This window comes from Neomonachus schauinslandi, chromosome 14, assembly GCF_002201575.2.
Source record: "Neomonachus schauinslandi chromosome 14, ASM220157v2, whole genome shotgun sequence".
NCBI classification, from domain to species: Eukaryota; Metazoa; Chordata; class Mammalia; order Carnivora; family Phocidae; genus Neomonachus; species Neomonachus schauinslandi.
This window is the reverse complement of record NC_058416.1, coordinates 83136976-83159977: the sequence shown is the minus strand read 5'-3', so window position 1 is coordinate 83159977 and position 23002 is coordinate 83136976. Positions and strand designations below refer to the sequence as shown.

The 23002-nt window shown below is 39.9% G+C and overlaps 1 protein-coding gene across 1 annotated transcript in view; it reads right to left on the bottom strand.

Moving 5' to 3' along the window:
• Positions 1-4531: 4531 nt before the first annotated feature.
• TMEM116 (transmembrane protein 116) overlaps positions 4532-23002 on the bottom strand; it is a 56570-nt gene continuing 38099 nt past the window's right edge. Inside the window, exons 4-10 of the mRNA XM_021698563.1 lie at positions 15013-15117; positions 11537-11586; positions 10382-10465; positions 9898-10033; positions 6621-6765; positions 5783-5856; positions 4532-4783 (exon numbers count right to left, since the gene is read on the bottom strand). Of these exons, the coding sequence (XP_021554238.1) occupies positions 4532-4783; positions 5783-5856; positions 6621-6765; positions 9898-10033; positions 10382-10465; positions 11537-11586; positions 15013-15117 (846 nt within the window). The remainder of the gene's footprint in view (positions 4784-5782; positions 5857-6620; positions 6766-9897; positions 10034-10381; positions 10466-11536; positions 11587-15012; positions 15118-23002) is intronic.

The following is a 23002-nucleotide window of genomic DNA, read 5'->3' as shown; positions in this document are numbered from 1 at the left end:
AAATTTTGTGCTTTCATGAAGGTTGCAAAGTAAGAGCACTCCTGTGAAGAGAGACCACAACAGGAGTAGGAAGAGCACAGTCAAACAATAGATGTCATCTTGTAATTCCCAGGGTGGGAGCAGCTATCCTTGCAACAGGCAGCAAAGCCTTGAGCTTTAGCCAAACTGTGTTACTGACAAAGATTCGGATCTCAGGCAAGGCAACTGAGACAGAGGTGTAGGACCATTAGTTGTTTCAACTGGGCCATGACAATGACAACCCCAGTTACTTTGCCTCCCTTATGCACTTCCTTCTATGAAATCAAGTGGTCACGGGTAAGGTTTAGAGTGATTTTTCTTCCAGGAGTTCCTGAATGGGGCACTTGAGAATGAGCCCTTCCTATATTGAGCTGCATGTCATCTTATTGCTGATAGTGAATATTCTTCAAGGGATGCATTGTAAATGGAAATCTCTTTATTATAAAATAGTCATCCCTAGCAACTTGATGATATTCAAAGGACGGGAAGAAAAAGCAGAAAAAGTGTCCTATATTCTGCTCATACAAGAAAAATGGCCTATTATTAATTTGAAGCAAAAGAAAGGATTATTTATCAAGAACTTCCCTGTTTATACACATCAAAATGGGATACTAGGCTTGACATGCCTTTTATTCAGGATGACTGGATGTTTAGAGGGTGACCTGCATTCTCTTGTGACTATTAGCACTTGCTCAGGGCTATAAAGGGAGTCCTGACTTTACATGACACTGTCTTTGGCATCAAGCCTATATATACTTCAAAGAATTTTGGGCATATGGTTTTCAGCATATCTTTAAAATCAGGTTAGTCTTGTACAATGAGTGGAGATAAACAGGAGAAGCTCTTAACCACTTCACAATTTCAGAGCAAAATAGAGCCCTCTTCCTTTTCAATGTCCTATATGTGGTCACTTTCCAAGCATGCTGAAACATTTACTGTGGTTGACAATATGCAGTTCCAAATGTGGAATAATAATGCTACCAAGACAATACAGATGGTAATGGATGTTCAGGTTAACAGGTACAAGAAGAAATTAAATGTGACAGTATTACTGGGTTAAAGATATGGACAGAGAGAAACCTAGTCAAAATCTCCCTGAATTCGTAAGAAACACTACAAAATTTTAACTGCTAGAGAGACTGGCATCTTTTGAGAAGAGTGAAGCATAATGTTGCTCATATGGTCATTAGCCAAGGTCTTGGGAAGTACCAGAGCCATGCATTTCTTAGTGGTATCTGCACTGCTAAGAATTCAACCAGTGTTGAATCTTTCTGTCATGAAAATATACCACATTTCACAGCTCTTATGGCTCACAAGCTTGGCCAAAACTTGGGAATGAAGCATGACCATGTGACCTGCAAGTGTCATGGCCAGAACCTCTGTCCTATGCATGAATTTCTTACTATAGATATGGGTTTCAGCAACTACAGCTTTGACTACTTCCACCGGCTGTTGCATAAGCATAGAGGGTACTGCCTGTTCAAAAAAACCTGAGCTCCAAAGCTCCTTTGGAAAGCCATATTGGAAAAAAAAAAAAAAGAAAGAAAGTAGATAAAGGAAGAGAATGTGATTGTGGCAGTGTCCTTAATTATTAAAATGATCACTACTGTCTGCCCTCATGCCAGCTGAAGAAAGGTTCAGACTGCACATTTGGGATCCTTCTATAAAACCAGCAAACTTCTACACCCTGCTGCCTCAGAGTAGATGAGTGTGACCTCCCAGAACACTACAATGGTATTTCCAGGTGGTGCCAGACAGATACCTACAAGCAAGATGGCATTCCTTACAAAGAACAAGGTTACTGTTACCAGGGCTGGTGCTGAAGCGTGGAGAATCACTGTGTTAAAATCTTTGGAAAAGGCACAAAGTTGCCTGGAAAGTTGATATCATTACATGAATACAAAAGGAACAGGTTTGGAAACCATGGCAGTGAATCTAAGGGGATGATTAAGGTCTTCAGTAAGTGCAAGGCCAAAGATGCACAATGTGAAAGGCTGTTGACTGAATTAAGAAACATCAAACACTTACCCACTTCCCCATGTAGGACATGTGGTATTGGGGTGCAGAGTTTTTTGAAGCCACAGACAGAGCTGATGAGAGGGATGGTACCCAACGTGGTTCACAGATCTATATTAATCAAACCTGCTTATATACCACTAAGTGGAATATAGATACCACTATATTCCACTATGACTACAACCTGGACAAGTGTCATTGCAACAATTTTATGAATGTCACTGTGTCTGTATCTATACCCCTCCTACATGTGAATCTAAGGATTATGGGGACAGTTTGAATAGTGGCCCAGCTCCATGTGTCCCCTCTGACTCTCAGTATGACAAAAAGCTTATAATCCTAATCTGGATCTTGCCTAGCCTTTTACTGTTTCTCATGCCTACTACCTTTTTGTTTACTTACATCCATAGAAGATCTAAGACCAGTGTCAATGCAAAAAATTAATCAGAGAAGCAAGATGAACAAACCTGACAAACATTTGATAATTACCTTCTTTCTGGTAATAAAGCCAAATATGAGGTGATACAAAAAGGACTTTTTTTTTTTTTAAAGATTTTATTTATTTATTTGACAGAGAGAGAGACAGCAAGAGAGGGAACACAAGCAGGGGGAGTGGGAGAGGGAGAAGCAGGCTCCCTGCTGAGCAGGGAGCCCAATGCGGGACTCGATCCCGGGACCCTGAGCTCATGATCTGAGCCGAAGGTAGACGTTTAATGACTGAGCCACCCAGGCGCCCCACTAAAAAAACTTTTTTAAGAATTGGACTCTGTATTTCTGGTGTCCCTCAAGGTCTACAGAAATAGGAATTCTTTTTTTTTTTTCATCTGTCTCTCCAAATGTTGACTATTCATTTTTAAATTAAAAGAACTTAAAGCAGCTCCCTATGTGAAGCAATCTTTCTTGTTCTATGCTATCCAGATCAGGTTTCAGAGCTATAGGACAATGACAGGCCTCAAGATGTGTTTTTGACATAACAAGCCCAGGTCACCCTCCACAGTAAGGTGAAGCTCATGGCCTCAAACCTAAAGAGCTGTTAACCGAGCTCCCTAACATTTCTACAGAGAGTTCCTTCGGAATGATCTCTGGAAACTTATGTTTCAGAGTATCCTATCTAATTCGCCATTGTAATTTACTCTGTCAATTTTCTCTAATCTTAAGGATTTTTCCTTGGACAGACCAAGGGAGTATATCAGGTGAGAAGCATCTCATTACTAGTTCCAGGTGTTTTAGTTGATTGTCATTCCAGCCACTTTGTCCATTTGGCTTTTCCTCTTTGTTTTGGCATTATAGTATCTAATGCCCTGGCCTCAGATTGACTTTGTTCATAACTTAACTAAAGAGACCAAACATCACTTGTTGTGTGATTAAAGAAGAGGTGCCTGGGTGGCTCAGTCAGTTAAGTGTCCGACTCTTGGTTTCAGCTCAGGTCATAATATCATCAGCGTCCTGGGATTGAGCCCTGTGTCGGGCTCTATGCTCAGCATAGAGTCTGCTTGTCCCTCTCCCTCTGCTCCACCCCCTGCTTGCACTCTCTCTCAAATAAATAAATCAAATCTTTTAGAAGAAGAAGAGGAGGAGGAGGAGGGAAAGGGGAGGGGGAAAAAGAAATGGATTAGACATTCGTACTAGTGAATGAGGCTCTGCAGTCTGGGAATCTCTTCTTTACCAAAAGGTTCTTTCTAGCCATTCATTCACTTATTCATTCATTTATTCTATAAACATACATTAAACACTTACCATTAGGTTAAACCATGTAAAATTGATGATATGCCATTTTCACCTACAAAAATGGTAAGTTCATATGGTTCAACCTAATTCTATGTCCAGGCACTATGAAACCTACTTTTGGACTTTTGCTTATAAATGGGAGTTGAGAGTTTTTGATACCTAAAATTTCTTTTAATCCTGATTTCTCTTAAATCTTATTATCCCCTCTAACTCCATAAGATTGGCCTTAATTTCCTAGAGCAGATGGTTCCTACTGTTAAGACTTAGAACAGCACTGAACAAATAAGAGAGTAGGATATGCCTGAGGATCCCACCGTCAGTTTTTTGATAGTTACTGTCCTTGCTTCTTTTAAGTTTCAAAAACTCTTCAAAGAACAGAAACCCAGGACTTTCTTTGTCCAACCGCAGAGAGAATAACAATACTAGCAAAATCTGAGCAAGCTGCTGCATGCCACCCTACTTCCCCCACGACCATGGAGTAGAGAGCCTGGAAATGGCACATATAAATAATAACCTGGAACTTATCTAGAAGAGATTTAAACAAATCTAGTATTCACTGAGGTATAGGAGTCTATCTCTTAGAAGGAAAGTGGCTTCACCTCTCTGAACAAAGACTTGAAGAACTACTAGTGAATCTGAGAATAACAGAGATCCTGCCCAATTCAACAAGAAAACCTACTAACCACAGCACTACATCCTCTTTCACTTCCATAGTTTAAGGCATGGTTGGAAAAGACTTGAGATGTTTCCCAACACTCTTCTCAATCCATTAGTGTGGAATAGTTCTGGTTCCTGGATGTTCCAGTATTACAGTTTCAAAGAATGGTGGAGGGCTGGTAGCAAAACCAAGGGTAGACTCCACTGTATCTAGGCCCCTGCTATAGAATCTCTTCTGTGAACATAATAATGGTGTTTGGGTGTCTGCATCACGCCGAGCCTGTTGCTTTAGTTGGTAGAACTTGTATTGTGTCCAGCTATATACTCCACAGTTGAGCAGACCCTGGGATGACGCTGTTAGAGCCTGGAGGAGATGAAGTGATGGAACCCATCCTTCAGGTTTTCAGAGATCCAGGGAATCGTCCCCATTCCCCTTATTTATACTCATTGTTATATTTGTTTTATCTCAAACAGCAAGATCTGGTGTCAGGTTTTTATATTTTTCTAGCTCTTTTTTTTTTTATTATGTTCAATTAGCCAACATATAGTACATCATTAGTTTCTGATATAGTGTTCAACGATTCATTAGTTGCATATAACACCCAGTTCTCATCACAACACGTGCCCTTAATACCTATCACCCGGTTACTCCATCCCCCCACCCCCTACCCTCTGTAACCCTCAGTTTGTTTACTGGAGTCCTGAGTCTCTCATGGTTTGTGTCCCTCTCTGATTTCTTCCCTTTCTAGTTCTTTCTGAACTCACTCTTTACACTGTACCTTGTTATGGATGACTGAAAGTTGGTCATACTTCTTGGCATATACATAAGGAAAATGAACTCATTTCAATGCCCTTCCTTATTACTTCCATTTCCCAGGTCAGGCTTGAGAAAAATGCCCTATCAGTATAGTCAGATAACTCAGAAAAGGCTTCATAAGTCTGATTAAAGAGGAAAAAAGAGAATTGTTCTATTTCTGTATTCCTCTCTCCCCATTTACCTAGAATAGCTAATTTATCCCATTCAATTCACTCTGGGTGGGAGAGAATTATGTCACTATCAGTGTTTCATAAAAACATTATCTGGTCGATCTTGTTTTTTTGCTACCCACCCCTTAAAAACACACCAATAAAATGAAGTTAACTAGAGATACATATGCTCTGGAATGCATGGCAGCACTTTCACAAAAGTATCTACCTCATCTGTGAGGAAAACTTCACATTCTTCATAACTGAATATAAATAATACCTTTTTTCTTTGCAACATAGAAATAAACATGCTAAGGGAAAAAACTGTGCTTACTGAGTAATGTCAGTGTAAGAGAACAGGATAAGAGGGTATAAAAACAGATGCTGAAGGTGTTACCTGGAGAACACAGAGGACCATGTGAAGTTTCATGTCCTGTGGCTTAGTCAACTTCATGATCATCAGAATGACAGCTGTGAAAACACAAAGTATAAATCTTCTTGCCAGCCCTACCTGTCTGAGCATAAAATTCCCCAATATAGGGACGCCTGGGTGGCTCAGTTGGTTAAGCGTCTGCCTTCAGCTCAGATCATGATCCCAGCATCCGGGGATCGAGTCCCGCATCGGGCTCCCTGCTCAGCGGGGAGCCTGCTTTTCCCTCTGCCTGCCACTCCCCCTGCTCCTGCTCTCTCTCTCTGATAAATAAATAAAATCCTAAAAAAAAATTCCCCAGTATACATGCCTACACACCATGAGAGATAAAGGTATAAGCATAATGAAGACTAGGAGTGAGATTAACCAGTTACATAAACCACTGGGCCTCCAGTCTCCAACTTCTATTCCTCACTGACTAAACTTTGCAGGTTATTAGTATAGCAATGATGGTAAGACACACTATGGGAGATAAATTACACTTCTTAGTGTTTCAGAATTTACCAAGCTCTTTCATAAGCATTATCCAATCTGATCCTCACTATACTTTCTGTAGTAGAAAGGGCAGGTGTTAATATCTCTGAGCTCTATCAGGATGTTTCCTCTCTTAGGCTGCATCTCATGTCTAATTACCTTAATTTCTAAAACATAGGAATAAAAAGAAGAAAGTGGGACCAACATAGATTTTACGGTTGGACAGGAATTTCACAAGTTTCAGTCATCCTTCTTGGTGAGCCCACTTTGCTTGATCAGACCCCAATAGGTGTCCTCATCATTACCCAGCTCTTCCCATTAAGATACCCACCTGGGCCCCAGCAGCAAGAGAAGGCCACTGGGTAGAAGCGTACTCGCTGCTCCACAATGTGAATCACTGCCCACTGTTCACTCCCCAGGAAGCCAGTTGATTTCACAAACTTCTTATACAGAGTCTGCGCTTGGATGAGTAAGACCTAAACATGGGTACATAAGTGAGTAGTTTGCCTGAGGCTTGGTAAAACCTCCCAGCTCTAGCTTCCTCTTGTTGTAGAGGAATCACTTCTCTCAGGATCTGACAGCAGGAAAACTCATTCTCCTGTCTTTACCATTTAAGACTGGCTTTTTCTGAAAGAAAATCATCTTCAGAGTGAACTTTTGCTTAGCCAGGGGAAATGGACAGATATTAGACAAACCTGTCTAATAAAACCTGTATGTTCAATACATAGACTTGACATCAACCTCAGGCTTTTTTTTTCCCCCCCTAACTGAGGCTAATCACAGTATGTATGGGAAGTTAAAGCTAAGATCTAACCAGACCTTCTTTTAAAACACTTTACTAGAGATCGTATTAGAAAGAAGTCTGTGCATGGGGCGCCTGGGTGGCTCAGTCGTTAAGCGTCTGCCTTCGGCTCAGGTCGTGATTCCAGGGTCCTGGGATTGAGCCCTGCATTGGGCTCCCTGCTCGGTGGGAAGCCTGCTTCTCCCTCTCCCACTTCCCCCGCTTGTGTTCCCTCTCTTGCTGTATCTCTCTCTGTCAAATAGATAAATAAAATCTTTAAAAAAAAAAAAAAAAGGAAAGAAGTCTGTGCTTAATACCCTTAGAATAAACACATCAGCACCCTGGCTGAGCTTAAATTCTCAACTCTAAGCAAAAAAAAAGGTTTAGGAAGTCTCTTCTTGCCCTTAGATGGAAAATAGACTGTTTTCCCCTTCCATCTGGGGGCTATCCATATAAGGTTAAGCTAATGAAACAAATATAAATCAGTTCAGAACTCCAACGTGCTTTCTGTGGGAAGTAAATTAGGTAATAATCTTGGTAACAAATCTGACAAATCTAAAATTTTCCCTAATAATCCAGACCCACTCTCTAAGTTAATAAGCCAATTATTTTATTAAGTTTAGCCATGTAGTTTCCTTTCCCCACAAACATAGGAATCAAAAGGAAGCTTTTATACTTATTTGGGAATATTTATGTCTAGTAGAATCAGTTCTGATTCTGAATACCCACTGAAGCTTGTGTTATTTAAAGAAGCAATCATACAATCTCACTGATATGAGGAATTCTTAATCTCAGGAAACAAACTGAGGGTTGCTGGAGTGGTGGGGGGTGGGAGGGATGGGGTGGCTGGGTGATAGACATTGGGGAGGGTATGTGCTATGGTGAGCGCTGTGAATTGTTTAAGACTGTTGAATCACTGGGTGCCTGGGTGGCTCAGTTGGTTGGGCGGCTGCCTTTGGCTTGGGTCGTGATCCTGGAGTCCCGGGATCGAGTCCCGCGTCGGGCTCCCTGCTCGGCGGGGAGTCTGCTTCTCCCTCTGATCCTCCTCCCTCTCATGCTCTCTGTCTCTCATTCTCTCTCTCGCAAATAAATAAAATCTTAAAAAAAAAAAAAAAAAAAGACTGTTGAAACACAGACCTGTACCTCTGGGACAAATAATACATTATAGGTTAAAAAAAAAAAAAAAGATAGCAGGAAGGGAAAAATGAAGGGAGGGAAATCGGAGGGAGAGACGAACCATGAGAGACTATGGACTCTGAGAAACAAACTGAGGGTTCTAGAGGGGAGGCGGGTGGGAGGATGGGTTAACCTGCTGATGGGTATTAAGAGGGCATGTACTGAATGGAGCACTGAGTGTTATATGCAAACAATGAATCATGGAACACTACATCAAAAACTAATGATGTAATGTATGGTGATTAACATAACATAATAAAATAAAACAAAACAAAATAATAAAGAAGCAATCAAGTATCCCCGGGGTGCCAGGCTCTGGGATACCTGCCTCTCTTGTCAATCAGTTCTAAATGTAGATCATCAAAATCATCTTAATATAAACTATTCATTTCACCCTCTTTACAAAGTTGCTGATTTGAGCTAAGCTATCACTATAACTTATTTTTGTTTTTTTAAAGATTTTTTAAAAATTTTTATTTATTTGACAGAGAGAGACAGCAAGAGAGGGAACACAAGCAGGGGGAGTGGGAGAGGGAGAAGCAGGCTTCCTGCTGAGCAGGGAGCCGGATGCGGGGCTCGATCCCAGGACCCTGGGATCATGACCTGAGCTGAAGGCAGACGCTTAATGACTGAGCCACCCAGGCGCCCCTCTATAACTTATTTTTAAATTGTTGTGTTGTTTTTTTTTTTTAAAGATTTTATTTATTTATTTGAGAGAGAGAGACTGAGAGAGAGAGAGCATGAGAGGGGGGAGGGTCGGGAGGGTCAGAGGGAGAAGCAGACTCCCTGCCAAGCAGGGAGCCCGACGCGGGACTTGATCCAGGGACTCCAGGATCATGACCTGAGCCGAAGGCAGTCGCTTAACCAACTGAGCCACCCAGGCGCCCTATTTTTAAATTGTTAAAGGAAATTCTCCATAATTTTATTTGGTTTACATGTGCCAGCTGCGCTAGCAAAACAAAACATATCTGTGGGATCAATTTGCTCTGCAGGCAGTTTGTAATCCTTGAACCAGCATATGGAGAGAGGAGAAAATGACACTGAAAAGTAGACATGGCAGATAAAAAGGCATATTCACTTGTGTGCTGATTTTGTATTAGGCAGTTATGTGTAAATAACATATTATTCCATGGCTAATTATTTTAACTGTACATCATTCTGACGATGTCAAATGAGTATTTAGTAAATGCCTAAGCCCCTTAGCATTTTAACCCCAGGTAGACATAGCATAAATACATTTATAGCTAGTAAAGGATTGAGAAAAGAAAATTCCTTCATTATTTGGAAAATTGTCAAATTAAATCAAAGCACATTTCCTATGTTCTGGGAGTGTTATCCTGTATAAAGGACATACTTGACATATACTAGTTTTCTGGTCTGGTCTTCCATGAGGATCCACAGGAACATATATTAATTAGTCCTAGAGTGAGCATAATTCTCACATAATGACTATAGACTCTTTCCCCACCAATCATTTAATCTTGGGAAGTCCAAATACTGAGGTAGTAATTAAACTGTCAATATCTCTTGGCTACTTTCTTAGTTCTAGGACTTTAGGAAATACCTCTCCATCCCATTTTCCCAGTCCCTGGGAATAATGCCCCATCCCTCCCAATCCCCTCTCTTTCCATAAAAGCAGGTGGCACCATACCACAATGGTGAGGAGGCTGAGGAGAAAGGTGGTCAGGAAAATGGTGATCCCATAAAAATAAAGTGTGCTACAGACTGATGTGTTGGCAGAAGGCAGTTCAGCCACGACTGATGGTGGTGAGTACATCAGAATACACCTAGGAAGAGAATCAATGGACAGGGCCACTACTACAGATACAAGACTAGAGAGATACCCATTTGGCACAACAAAATTTATTAAATATGCAATTTTTCTTACCATTTTGCTAACCCTTGCCCATAACACCTTATTCCTTCTCATAGATACATTATCTTCCAATCACTTCACATTATATTTCTACTTAAGTATTTTTTGCCTTGACTATACCTTGTTCTATAAATGCTACCAAGGTTCCATAGAACCTTGTTCCAAATACAAGCAACTTGTCCAGAATGTATGTAGAAAGTCTTTTCCATATCTTTATATAGAAAAGAAAATGGAAATGATAGACTTGGTCCTTGCTTACCTGTGGCTCTGGCTGAAGTTATGGAAACATTCACTAACATTGCCCAGACAGAATACAGGTATCATCAACAGCAGAGGTATCAGGCTGTGAGGGGGAAAAAAAACTTATCACCCTAATATTCAGACATTTTTATGTCTTTCCCCTTCACAAAATACTCTGTTCTTCTCCCAACTCCATCACCCCCCACTCTCCACAAATATATAATTTCTTCAAGAAAAATGGTTCAAAACCCTTACATATACTTCTTGTCCAATTGCTGGGTAAGTGGAGTGGAGAATGCATTTCAAACCTAAATTAATGAACCCTAAAAGAATGTCAGAGAGTCTTTGGGTGTGGGTCAAAGTTAAAGGAAAAAATCTAACAAGGAGTTCGGTGCTAACTTTCTATGACCACCAGGAATAACTTCATTTTCATTAGCCCCTTCCCGGGAGCTTTTTCAAAGCATACGTTTAAATAACCAATTATTTATCCAGCTAAATATAGCCAGCTCCCTGTAAGAGGAAAAGATCCAGAAGTAAAAGTTACAAACTCTGATATGACCACTACATTAGGTGAGATCTAGATCCTTCTGGGGGTAAACAGTTGTAAGACTCTCACCCGTTGTTATAAAGGTAGATGAGATCTTGAATGCCATCTGTTATAACTCTTTATGATATAAAAAGGAATTAGAAGTCCAAAGACTTAAAGAGAAATATTTGTTGAAGGTCACATAGAGTTAATGGCAGAATTAAGGTTAAAAATCCAAATCTGGGGGCGCCTGGGTGGCTCAGTTGGTTAAGCGACTGCTTTCGGCTCAGGTCATGATCCCAGGGTCCTGGGATCGAGCCCCGCATCGGGCTCCCTGCTCGGCGGGAAGCCTGCTTCTCCTTCTGCCCCTTACCCTGCTCATGCTCTCTCTCTCTCTCTCAAATAAATAAATAAATTAAATCTTTAAAAAAAAAAAAAAATCCAAATCTGTAACTGCTTGCCTATTCTATCTGGGAATATGGTTCCAATGATCATATGTTTGTTGCTTCCAACTCAGTAAGGCTCTGTGAGGACCTAGGAGTGATAGACTCAATGGAAATGAAGGGCACTGTCCTCGTATTTGTTCTCACCTAGACCACAGAATAATGAGAGTTTACGCCTTGCTAGAAAGGAAAGCAAAAACCTTACCTTGACAAAATGATGGCTATTTGACCAACGTGACAAGTATAATCTATAACCTGTGAAAAGAATAAATATGAGTAAAGTCTTAGAATATTGCCAGTCATAATATAATAAATATCAGGTCATCATTTAGCACTTGAACGAACAAAAATTCCCAAGAGCCACCTTGCTTCTGTCAAGCAATATTTGCTCCAAAATTCAATCAAATAGATAGTTCCTCAGCATTGGAGGCAAGGGAATTTTATCTGTATTACTATATTCTAAAAAGTACAACAACAACAGCCACAAGGAGAGCCTGTGGGAAGTAGCTTAATATAAGACTTGGATACCACAACAAATTCTCTTAAGAAAGGTAAATACGAAATCATACAGTACTCCTCAATCTTCTAATAATAGTTCAGTTCTATTCTCTTTTAGATCCAGGAAGGTATGGACTTTTCAGATCTTATGGGTGGAGCAGAAGTCTATGTATAAGATGACCAGCAGAAAGCTTAATAGGCCAGGATTAGCATAAGGGAGGAGGGTCAAATAAGTGCTTTGGATATAACATCTATTAGACTCTAGAAGAAAGAACATTCCAAAAACCCCTAGTTGTGTTAGACACTGAAAAATAATTTACAGAAGAATGTTATCTACCCATTGGAAGTTTATGGTAAAAGACTTTGAATAGAACACCTTAAAGTGAAAATAGAATAGAAAACAGCTTTTTTCTGTTCTGAGGTAAGAAATCATACTATATTCTAGAATGGCATTGTTAAAAATCAATAAGCATTAAGTGAGCAGTTAATCAATAATCAGAGATGGGTAACTGATTTGCCCTAAAAACTATGGATCAGGAATAGTAAATGATTTCAAGTAAGTCAGCCATTGTTGACTTTAAGCAAAATGGGAAATAAGCAAAATCAGTCTTTGGTGACCTCTCCCACCTGTGTCCCTTCTTTTTATTCTATCCTCTATCCATCAGGCTAACTTGTGTTTAATTCTTGTACTTACCTTCCTGTCAATGAATCTCTGATTTAAAAAAAACTTACTGATAATAGTACCATTTATTCATTCAACAAATTTTTATTGAGTTTCATCATGTGTATGATAATATACCACTTTCATTTGGTCTAGAACTGATCTGTAGGCTCTAGAGAAAGGTATGTGGGGAGGTTTTCCAGATTCAATTCTGGAAATTCATTCATTCATTCATGCTCTTAAACAAAAAATCCCCTTCAAAAAAAACACAAGGGGCGTCTGGGTGGCTCAGTCATTAAGTGTCTGCCTTCAGCTCAGGTCATGATCCCAGGGTCCTGGGATCGAGCCCCGCATCAGGCTCCCTGCTCGGCGGGAAGCCTGCTTCTCCCTCTCCCACTCCCCCTGCTTGTGTTCCCTCTCTTGCTGTGTCTCTCTCTGTCAAATGAATAAATAAAAAAATCTTTAAAAACAAAACAAAACAAAAACAAAAAAAACACAACGGGGTGCCTGGTTGGCTCAGTCAGTGGAGCGTGCAACTCTTGACCTCAGGATTGTAGGTTTAAGCCCCATGTTGGGTACACAGATTACTTAAAGATAAAATCTTAAAAAAATATATATATAACAGAATGGATACTGTAGAAATAAGAAAACTGGAATATTTAGTAAGATTTACATAAGATTAAAATATATAATGACAGCCAAAGAAATGAAAATTGCTAACATCATAAAAATGGTTTTATTTATTTATTTATTTATTTATTTATTTATTTATTTATTTTTATTTTTTTAAAGATTTTATTTATTTATTTGAGAGAGAGAGAATGAGAGAGAGCACATGAGAGGGGGGAGGGTCAGAGGGAGAAGCAGACTCCCTGCTGAGCAGGGAGCCCGATGCGGGACTTGATCCAGGGACTCCAGGATCATGACCTGAGCCGAAGGCAGTCGCTTAACCAACTGAGCCACCCAGGCGCCCAAAAATGGTTTTTTTTAAATGATTTTATTTATTTGAGAGAGAGAGCAAGATAGAGCACGAGCAGGGGAAAAGGGCAGAGGGAGAAGCAGACTCCTTGCTGAGCAGGGAGCCTGATGCAGAACTTGATCCCAGGACCCCGGGATCATGACCTGAGCCGAAGGCAGACACTTAACTGACTGAGCCACCCAGGCGCCCCTAAAAATGTTTTCTACGAAGATCACTTAGTGATACACTGAAAGAATCAGGAATAAGAAACTGATACGAAAACAATGGATCATGGATCACATCAAAAACCAATGATGTATTGTATGGTGACTAACATAACATAATAAAATTTAAAAAAAAAAAGGAATAAGAAACTGAGTGTACTAGACAATGGAATACTATTCAGCACTAAAAAGGAATGATTATACATGCTATAATGGATAAACTTCAAAAGCATTATGCTAAATGAAATCAATCAGACATAACAGACTATATACTGGATGATTCCATCTATATGAAATGTCCAGAAAAGGAAAATCTATAGAGTCAGAAATTAGATTAGCAGTTGCCTAGTGCAGGGGGTGGGAAGGAAATTAACAATAAATGGGCATGAAGAATTTGACTAGGGTGAAGAAAATATTCTAGAACAGATTTATGGTATTTTACAAGCTAGTAAGTCTCCTTTAAAAACCACTGAATTGTAACTTAAAATAAACAAATTATGTGATATGTAAAATACACATACACACACAAAAAATCCAGATGTACTTAGTGTTCTCCTCTCTTTTATAAATGTAATACTAGACAGTGCCCCAAACTCTCTTTGAACCAAAGAAGGGAAAACAACTACTCCCTGGATCCGTCTTGTTTTCTGATTACCGCACATGAACCCCTCTGCCCTTCAGAAAACCAGTATCTGTTATCGGCACATACTGAATAAATACAGCACAGCAAAACAGACATTCTCCCTTTCCAATACCTGTAGCCCAAATTCCATGTGAGCAAACTGAGCACCATCCCTGACTCTACCCAAGATCTTATTCTTTTTAAATTTTTTTTTTTTTAAGATTTTATTTATTTGCGAGAGAGAGAACGAGAGACAGACAGCATGAGAGGGAGTGAGAGGGAGGAGGGTCAGAGGGAGAAGCAGACTCCCTGCCGAGCAGGGAGCCCGATGTGGGACTCGATCCTGGGACTCCAGGATCATGACCTGAGCCGAAGGCAGTTGCTTAACCAACTGAGCCACCCAGGCGCCCCCAAGATCTTATTCTTTACTCTAGTGGCAATGATGGATTGGCATGGAGCTAAGAAGGATGGAACCAGGCAGTAAGGATAGTACTGCATGCAAATAACGTTTCCTATAATCAAAACCTTTTTATTTTTTTGATGGCAAGAGAGAAGAGGAAATCTTTTCAACAGAATGGAAACTGTGAGAACATGATTGTTCTTTTATTAACCTCCATGAATTCACCTACTCAGTGCTGAGTGCTTACACTGTTTATCAAGGACATATAGATTTGTTTTAGCATACTGTTCTTAACTATTAGCTCTGAATAAAACTTACCAATGGAAATGTGCTCTGTCCACTCTGGTTGTGTCTCATCCTCAGCTCTTTGTACAGATACCAGATGTAATTGACGGTGTAAAGAAATGAGGAAATGTAGAATATCTAGGTGAGAATCAAAAAAACTCGTAACTGTCCCACTCTGACTTCTTTCAATTTATTACATTATTTTCTGCTATAAGAATCCTACCTAATGGTCTATTAGTAACTTACCGTCTAACATCCGTAACATGCAAAACTGGAACATGTCCGGGAATTCTACCTAGCCCTACCTATTATATGTATTGGATTCCTTATTTTATCCTTTTGACTATTTAGAGGAACCACAGCATTAGCCACCTCCTCTCACCCAACTATTCTACTATTATGAAGATATCCTAAAGTATTTTTCTATTTTATTTTTTAATTGGAGAGAACATAAGGATTTCCATTTCTAATAATGATAGCTTAGGCTATTTGAACCAAATTTCCCATTTAAAAAAATTAAACATGCTGGATGAAATATTTTTTAAATCCTTAAAAGCATCAAAGAACTGACAAGATAGCAAGGAATCAGCAGGACAAAATCCCAGAGAAAAAAATTTCTGCTTCCATCTTTGATAAAATAATAGAAACAGAATTTGCCCTTCAGCCTTAAAAATGAAAAATTGGGAAAATATGAAACAACTGGTTTTCAAATATTAGGTAACAATCAGTGCAGAACAGTAATCCCTGAAAGAAGAAAAACAAGCAAATGTCCCATCTCACTGGCAGGAAAAAGTGAGTGCAGTGAGGGGGAATCCAAACAGATGGGCTGTCTTGGTGAGTGAGGAGACAGAGTTCAGAGTTTGGAGAGGCCAAAGAGCTACAATACATGAAGCAGATTATCTGAGAAGAGGTAGCCACAAAGATATAGTGCTCTGGAGATTTGCAGGGGTACCCTCGAGTCCTTGATTAAGTATTGATCTATGCATGTGAGACAGAAAACCATGAAGACTGGGAACAGAACAACCAGAGAGGAATAGGTGAAACAATCTCCAAAGCAATAGTTTGTGTTTCCATCAGCCAGAGTGGAAAGACTTCCTAACATATAGGCAGGAAATGAGGGTCCTACAGAATAATAAGGTAGAATCATAAGAAGAGTATCGCCTCACTAATGGGACGAAATTAGCTCTACATCAAAGACTGCCCAAATGAAAGTTTAAAAGCAAGACTTAGAAAAATAAGCAAGCCTTGAAAGGATCAGATAGAGTCAGAGTTAGTGACATCCAAGTCAAAATCAAATTTAAAGGAATATATATATATACGTATATGTATATATGTATATATAAATCTAATAACCAATAATGGAAACTCTGCAATGTCTGGCATCTAATAAAATCTTATAAATCTTGGTTGGCTGTGAGCTCCGCTGAGGAGCCAGAGGTTGGGCAGCTGCTCCAGCAGCTCCCCAGTCGCTCCTGATCCCTGGCCCCTCAGTGGCATGACATGCAGGTGATGCTGAAGTGGCCCATGGAGTTTGTGGTGGTGCTGCTGAGCCCTGGTTCCCCAAAATGGCAGCACCTGCCCCTCTGTCCAGCTCCACACATGATCAGATTATGCGAGAATATGGGACAAGATCAACAAGCCTGAAGCTTTCCTGAAGCCTGTCCTGAAGCTTTCTTGCATATCTGGGTACCAGGTTTTACCTGAAGAGATGGCTGCCATACACTTTTTGTAGCTGGTTTGATAATCACATTTCAGCTCCAACTTTGCATCCTGAGAACATTAAAACATTTCTGTAGGTCCTTTTTAAAATACAACTTGAAAGACCTTAAAACTTTCTGCTTGCCACAAGCATATCTTTCTTTTCTGCTTATCAGTAAACAGCTGTGACCTATTATGATAGGTTTTCCAAACAAAAATACCTGGAGCAGCAGTTTAGCAAAAGGTGTCCTCAGTGCCACTCAACAAATGGGAGTTTTCCCAAGCACAATTCTGTAAGAAGTGTGTGTATGAATGTATGTGTGTGTGTATTTTAAAATATTATTTGCATTGTGCAAATCTGTTTGATCTTGGGGATTTTGGCTGTGAATTTGATGTGCCACAATTATGGTTAAAAACACTTGCTTGGTCTACAGAAGATCATTAATGTTTTGTGACCGTATAAGTTGTAACGGTAGATTGTTTTATGTGTAGGTATTATTGTTAAATACATGGACTATTTCAAGGCACAGAGTATGAATCATAAGTTAGAATGACATAGATGTGATTATGGTGACATAAAAACTGTTGTCCTAGGTCTACAAATGCTTGATGAGGAATTAGGACAAACTGGAGATGGGTTGTTTAACAATGGACTCTGCCCAGCCATGTTGAAAAATACTTTTGACTCCAGGCCTTAAAATAGCCATGTGGAGTCTGTGCTCACCTCATTCACACAGAGAGCTCCCTGGACAGTGAACCTCTAAAAAGAAGAAGTTTCCCTCAGAGCAGGAACACAACACAGGTGAGCATGGGGCAGTGGCACTGCTACTTGGAAGGAGCCATTTCACCCCTATATCTGTTATTAAAAACTGAATTTGGATCCTTTGGTCAAGTTCCCCCAAATTCTTTTTAAGAACTGCTTGAGCTTTGTTATTGCAACCCCCTGCCAAAACTTACAGACTGTTCATCACCTTGTTTCCAAGGCTGAGGAACAGAAAGTAGCCTCTGTTTTGAGGAGGTGGAAGTACACATTTTTTACTGTTACTTGTTTAGAACCACATTTTACAAAATGCCTTGTTTCCTTTATTATTGTTTCTGGAAAGGAAAGTTTTATTAAAATTGTTTTAGTTTGAATATAAAATAGTTTTATTAATTAGGGCTTATTTTGAAAAATTCTGAGTTCAATTCAAATGTATCCCTGTACCTTTCTCTCTTTTTTAAAAGACTTTATTTATTTGACACACAGAGAGAGAGAGAGAGAGAGAGCACAAGCAAGGGGAGTTGCAGGCAGGCAGAGAGAGAGGGAGAAGCAGGCTCCCCGCTGAGCAAAGAGCCCGATGTGGGGCTCGATCCCAGGACCCTGAGATCATGACCTGAGCCGAAGGCAACTGCTTAACAGACTGAGCCACCCAGGCACCCCTCCCTGTACCTTTTAAAGTAAGGTAATAATCAGAGATAGTTATTCTGATCAGATGGCTTAGAGAAATTTCTGGAATGTTCATATTCTAAGATTCCTTATTAATGAATGTCTGACTTAAATCTAACCAAAATCTGTAACATTATTCTTTGTAGATTTTCATTATATAGTGTTAACAAACTTACTTGTGAACAAATAAAATATTTCAGCTATTTGTTTACCTTGCCTTTTTAAAAGATTTTATTTCTTTTTTGGGATGCCCCTTCCCTGGCTTGTACTATGTCTCTCTCTTTCTCACTATCTCTCTCTAATAAATAAATCTTAAAAAATTTAAAAAATTTTTAAAAAGTTTTTTTTTTAAGATTTTATTTATTTGAGAAAGAGAGAACAAGCAGGAGGGAGGGGCAGAGGAAGAGGGAGAAGCAGACTCTCCGCTAAGCAAGGAGCCTGACACGGGGCTCGATCCCAAGACCCAAGGATCATGACCTGAGCTGAAGGCAGACACTTAAGTGACTGAACCACCCAGGCACCCCAAGATTTTATTTATTTATTTGAGAGAGACAGAGCATGAGCAGGGCAAGGGACAGAGGGAGAAGCAGACTCCCCACTAAGTGCAAAGCCCCATGCCAGCAGAGCTTGATCCCAGGACCCTAAGATCATGACCTGAGCCGAAATCATCTGCTCAACCAACTGAGCCACCCAGATGCCCCTTACCTTGCCTTCTAAAAAAAATATTATAAATATACAATGAAGCAGGAAAATATGGCCCATGCCCAAGAGGAAAATTAATCAATGGAAATGGGACTCAGAAATAGCAGATCATAAAAATCAGCAGACAAAGATGTTAACAAAATTATAACAAATATACTCCATAATGTCCAAGAAGGTAGAGGAAAATAGACAAGTAGAGATATGGAAGATATAAAAAAGACCCAAATTGAAATTCTACAGATGAAAAATACACGAAATTAAAATATGACAAAGTAGAAACTGCAAAAGAAAAGATTAGTAAACTTAAAAATATTGAAATAGAAAATATCTAAAATGCGGGACGCCTGGGTGGCTCAGTCAGTTAAGCATCTGCCTTCAGCTCAGGTCATGATCCCAGGGTCCTGGGATCGAGTCCCGCATCGGGCTCCCTGCTCCGCGGGGAGCCTGCTTCTCCCTCTGCCTCTGCCTCTCTCTCTCTCTCTCATGAATAAATAAATAAAATCTTTAAAAAAAAAAAAGAAAATATCTAAAATGAAACAGAGAAAAAAGACTTAAAAAATGAGCAGGGGCACCTGGGTGGCACAGTCAGTTAAGTGTCCAACTCGATTTCAACTCAGGTCGTGATCTCAGGGTTGTAAGATTGAGCCCCACAACTGGCTCTGTACTCAGTGGAGAGTCTGCTTGGGTTTCTCTCCCCCTCTTCCTCTGTTCCCCTCCATCACCTCAAATAAACAAATACATCTTTAAGAAAAAATGAGCAAACCCTCAGTGCACTATGAGACAATATCAAGAAGGCTAATGACCATGGAACTGGAATTCCAGAAGGAGTAGAGAAGCAGGGAAAAGCAAAATATATTTGAAGAAATAACCAAATTTTTTTCAAATTTAATGAAAATAGAAAGCACAAGAAGCATGGGGAAAAAAAAACACACCAAGGCACATCCTAATATAACTACTGAAAATCAGTGATAAACAGCAAACCACAAAAGCATTCAGGGTAAAAAGCCATATTATGTACACAGGAACAAAGATTAGAATGACATCACACTTTTTGTTTGTTTGTTTGATCAAAGGGCATATACATTTATTATCTGATAGTACCAAACTGCCATCCTTACTCTATTGTGTCAATTTACATTTCTCAGCCAACAGTGTGAAAGAGTTTCTGCTTTTCCACACCTTTGTCATCCCTAACATATTTTTAAACTCTTTGGTCTCTGCCAATCTGCTAAATGAAAAATGGTTGCACTCCTAGTTTTAACTGGTATTTTGTTTGGTATGTAGGGCTGGGTATCCTTTTGCATGTTTGAAATCCATTTTTTTTTTTCTGTGAATTGTATTCTTTGCAAACAAGTTATTGGCCTACTCCTAATTGATTTTGAAAGCTCTTTATATATTAAGGAAGCTAGACTTTCATTTTCACATAGATTATAAATTGTTTTTCCTAGTTTGTCTTTGCATATTAATTAAAAAAAATTTTTTTTGACATCACACTTCTTATAAGAAATAATACAATCCAGAAAACATAGACACAACATCTTTAAAATAACTGAAATGGGGGAAAAAATTCGTCAACCTAGGGACGCCTGGTGGCTCAGTCAGTTATGCATCTGCCTTCCAGGTCATGATCCCAGGGTCCTGGGATCAAGCCCTGCGTCAAGCTCCTTGCTTAGTGGTGAGTCTGCTTCTCCCTCTGCCTCTGCCCCTCCCCCTGCTTGTGTTCTCTCTCTCTATGTCAAAATAAATAAATAAAATCTTTAAAAAAAAAATCTGTCAACCTAGAATTCTATACATAGAAAAAATACCTTTCAAAAACAAGGACAGAAAGTAAGGATTTTGCAGGCAAACAAAAGCTAAGAGAATACACTGAAGCAAACCATTACTATAAGAAGTGTTAAAGGAAATCATTCAGGAAAAAACATGTGATAACAGATAGAAATTTGAATCTACACAAAGAAATTAAGAGTACCAAAAATGCGAACAGTTTGATGTTTCCTTAAATAATTAAATATAGAATTACCCATATGATTCAGCAATTCCACTCCTAGGTACACACCTCGAAGAATTGAAAACAAACACTCAAACAACTATATGTATATCTATGCTCATAAAAGCACTGAGAATAGCCAAAAAGTAGAAACAGTCCAAATGTCCATAAACATATGAATGAATAAACAAATTGTGACATATACATACAATATTGTTCAGCCATAAAAAGGAATGAAGTACTGGTACATGCTACATAGATTACCCTTCAAAACATTATGCTAAGTGAAAAAAAAAAAAACAGATACAAAGGTCACATTTTTAATGATTCTATTAATTATAAAGCATCCAGAATAGATAAAGCCATAGTAACTTAACTCAGCAGTGGTTTCCAGGTAGGGAAATGGAGAGAAACTGCTTAATGAAAAAGGGGTTTTTACTTTGGAGTGACAGAAATGTTTTGGAACTAGATAGAGATGGGGGTTGCACAATATTGTGAATGTACTAACAACCACTACACTGTTCACTTTAAAGTGATCAATTTTATCTTTTTTTAAAAAGATTTTATTTATTTATTTGACAGAGAGAGAGACAGGACAGCAAGAGAGGGAACACAAGCAGGGGGAGTGGGAGAGGGAGAAGCAGGCTTCCTACGGAGCAGGGAGCCCGATGCAGGGCTCGATCCCAGGACCCTGGGATCATGACCTGAGTCAAAGGCAGACATTTAATGACTGAGCCACCCAGGCGCCCCGTGATCAATTTTATCTTATGTGAATTGCATCTTAACAAATTTTTATTTAAATTCCAGTTAGTCAGCATGCAATGTAATGTTAGTTTCAGGTACAGAATTTAGCAATTCATCACTTACATACAACACCCAGTGCTCATCACAAATGCCCTCTTTAATACCCATCACCCATTTAACCCATTCCCCTGCCCACCTCCCCTCCAGCACTCCACAGTTTGTTCTCTACAGTTAAGAGTCTATTCTCTGGTTTACCTCTCTTTTCTCCACTCTATTTTCATCTGTTTTGTTTCTCAATAAATTGTTTTAAAATTTTTCAGCATCAGGGGATCCCAATGAAGATGGTGGAATAGGAGGATCCTGAGCTCACCTCCCACTGACATACCAAGGCTACTACTACATATAGAGCAACTCTCAGAACAATCTGAAGATTAGTAGAACAGCTCTTCCACACCTAAATATAAAAAGAAAAAAACACATCAAGAAGGGTAGGAGAGGCAGAGACACAGACTGATCAGGATCCAGACTCTCAGCACAGTGACCCACAGCAGGAAGGATATCACAGGCATAGAGATCCTCCCTGAGGAGCAAGGGGTTCAATTTCTACATTGGGCACCCCCTGCCCTGGGGACTTGCACCAGGAAGATGAGCCCCCATAACACCTGGCTTTGAAAATCAGTGGGGCTTACCTCCAGAAGAGATAGAGGGATACAGAAAACTGAGACTCCACTCTTAAAGAGCCCATGCACAAATTCAGTCACAGTGAGACCCAGCACACAGGCAGCAGTTTTAAAAGCACCCAGGCCATATATGAAGGAGACTTATTGACTAATTCTAGGGCATGTGATGGAAGGGCAGGTATCTATAGGAACTTTCTCCAGGAAGGGAAATGCTGGTGAATGCCATTATTCTTGCCCTCCTTCTGCCTAGCTGGGCCAACTCTGGTGGATACCCATTCTGACACTCTCCATCTACCTTTCAAGACTGCTAACCCTACCCCAAAATTATCCTATGCCCTGTTCAACCCACCTGCCCCAGCAGGTACCCCTTTCAAAGCAGCTCCTATGGGGGATGGGACAGGCTCCACCTAGCAGTGCACCAACAGTTGTGGCTGGGCCCTGAAGGTAGCCATACCCAGGGCTAGCCCCAATTATCAGCACCACCATAGCAGCCATACCCAGGCCTCTAAGCCAGTTGTGCCAGGGGCCAGTTCTGCACACCAGTGCACTCAGAACAGTCATGGCCCAGCCACAATAGGAGGGCAGATACAGCCTATACAGAAGACATCCCTGGAGCACGTGGTTCTGGTGACCAGGAAGGAATGTGTTTCTGGGCCCCATAGGATGAACTCTACATAAGGCTACTCCATCAAGACCAGGAGGCACAGTTTGCCTATGTAAGACATAGAAACAAACACAGAGAACCAGGCAAAATGAGGAGACAGGGGAACATGTTCCAAATGAAAG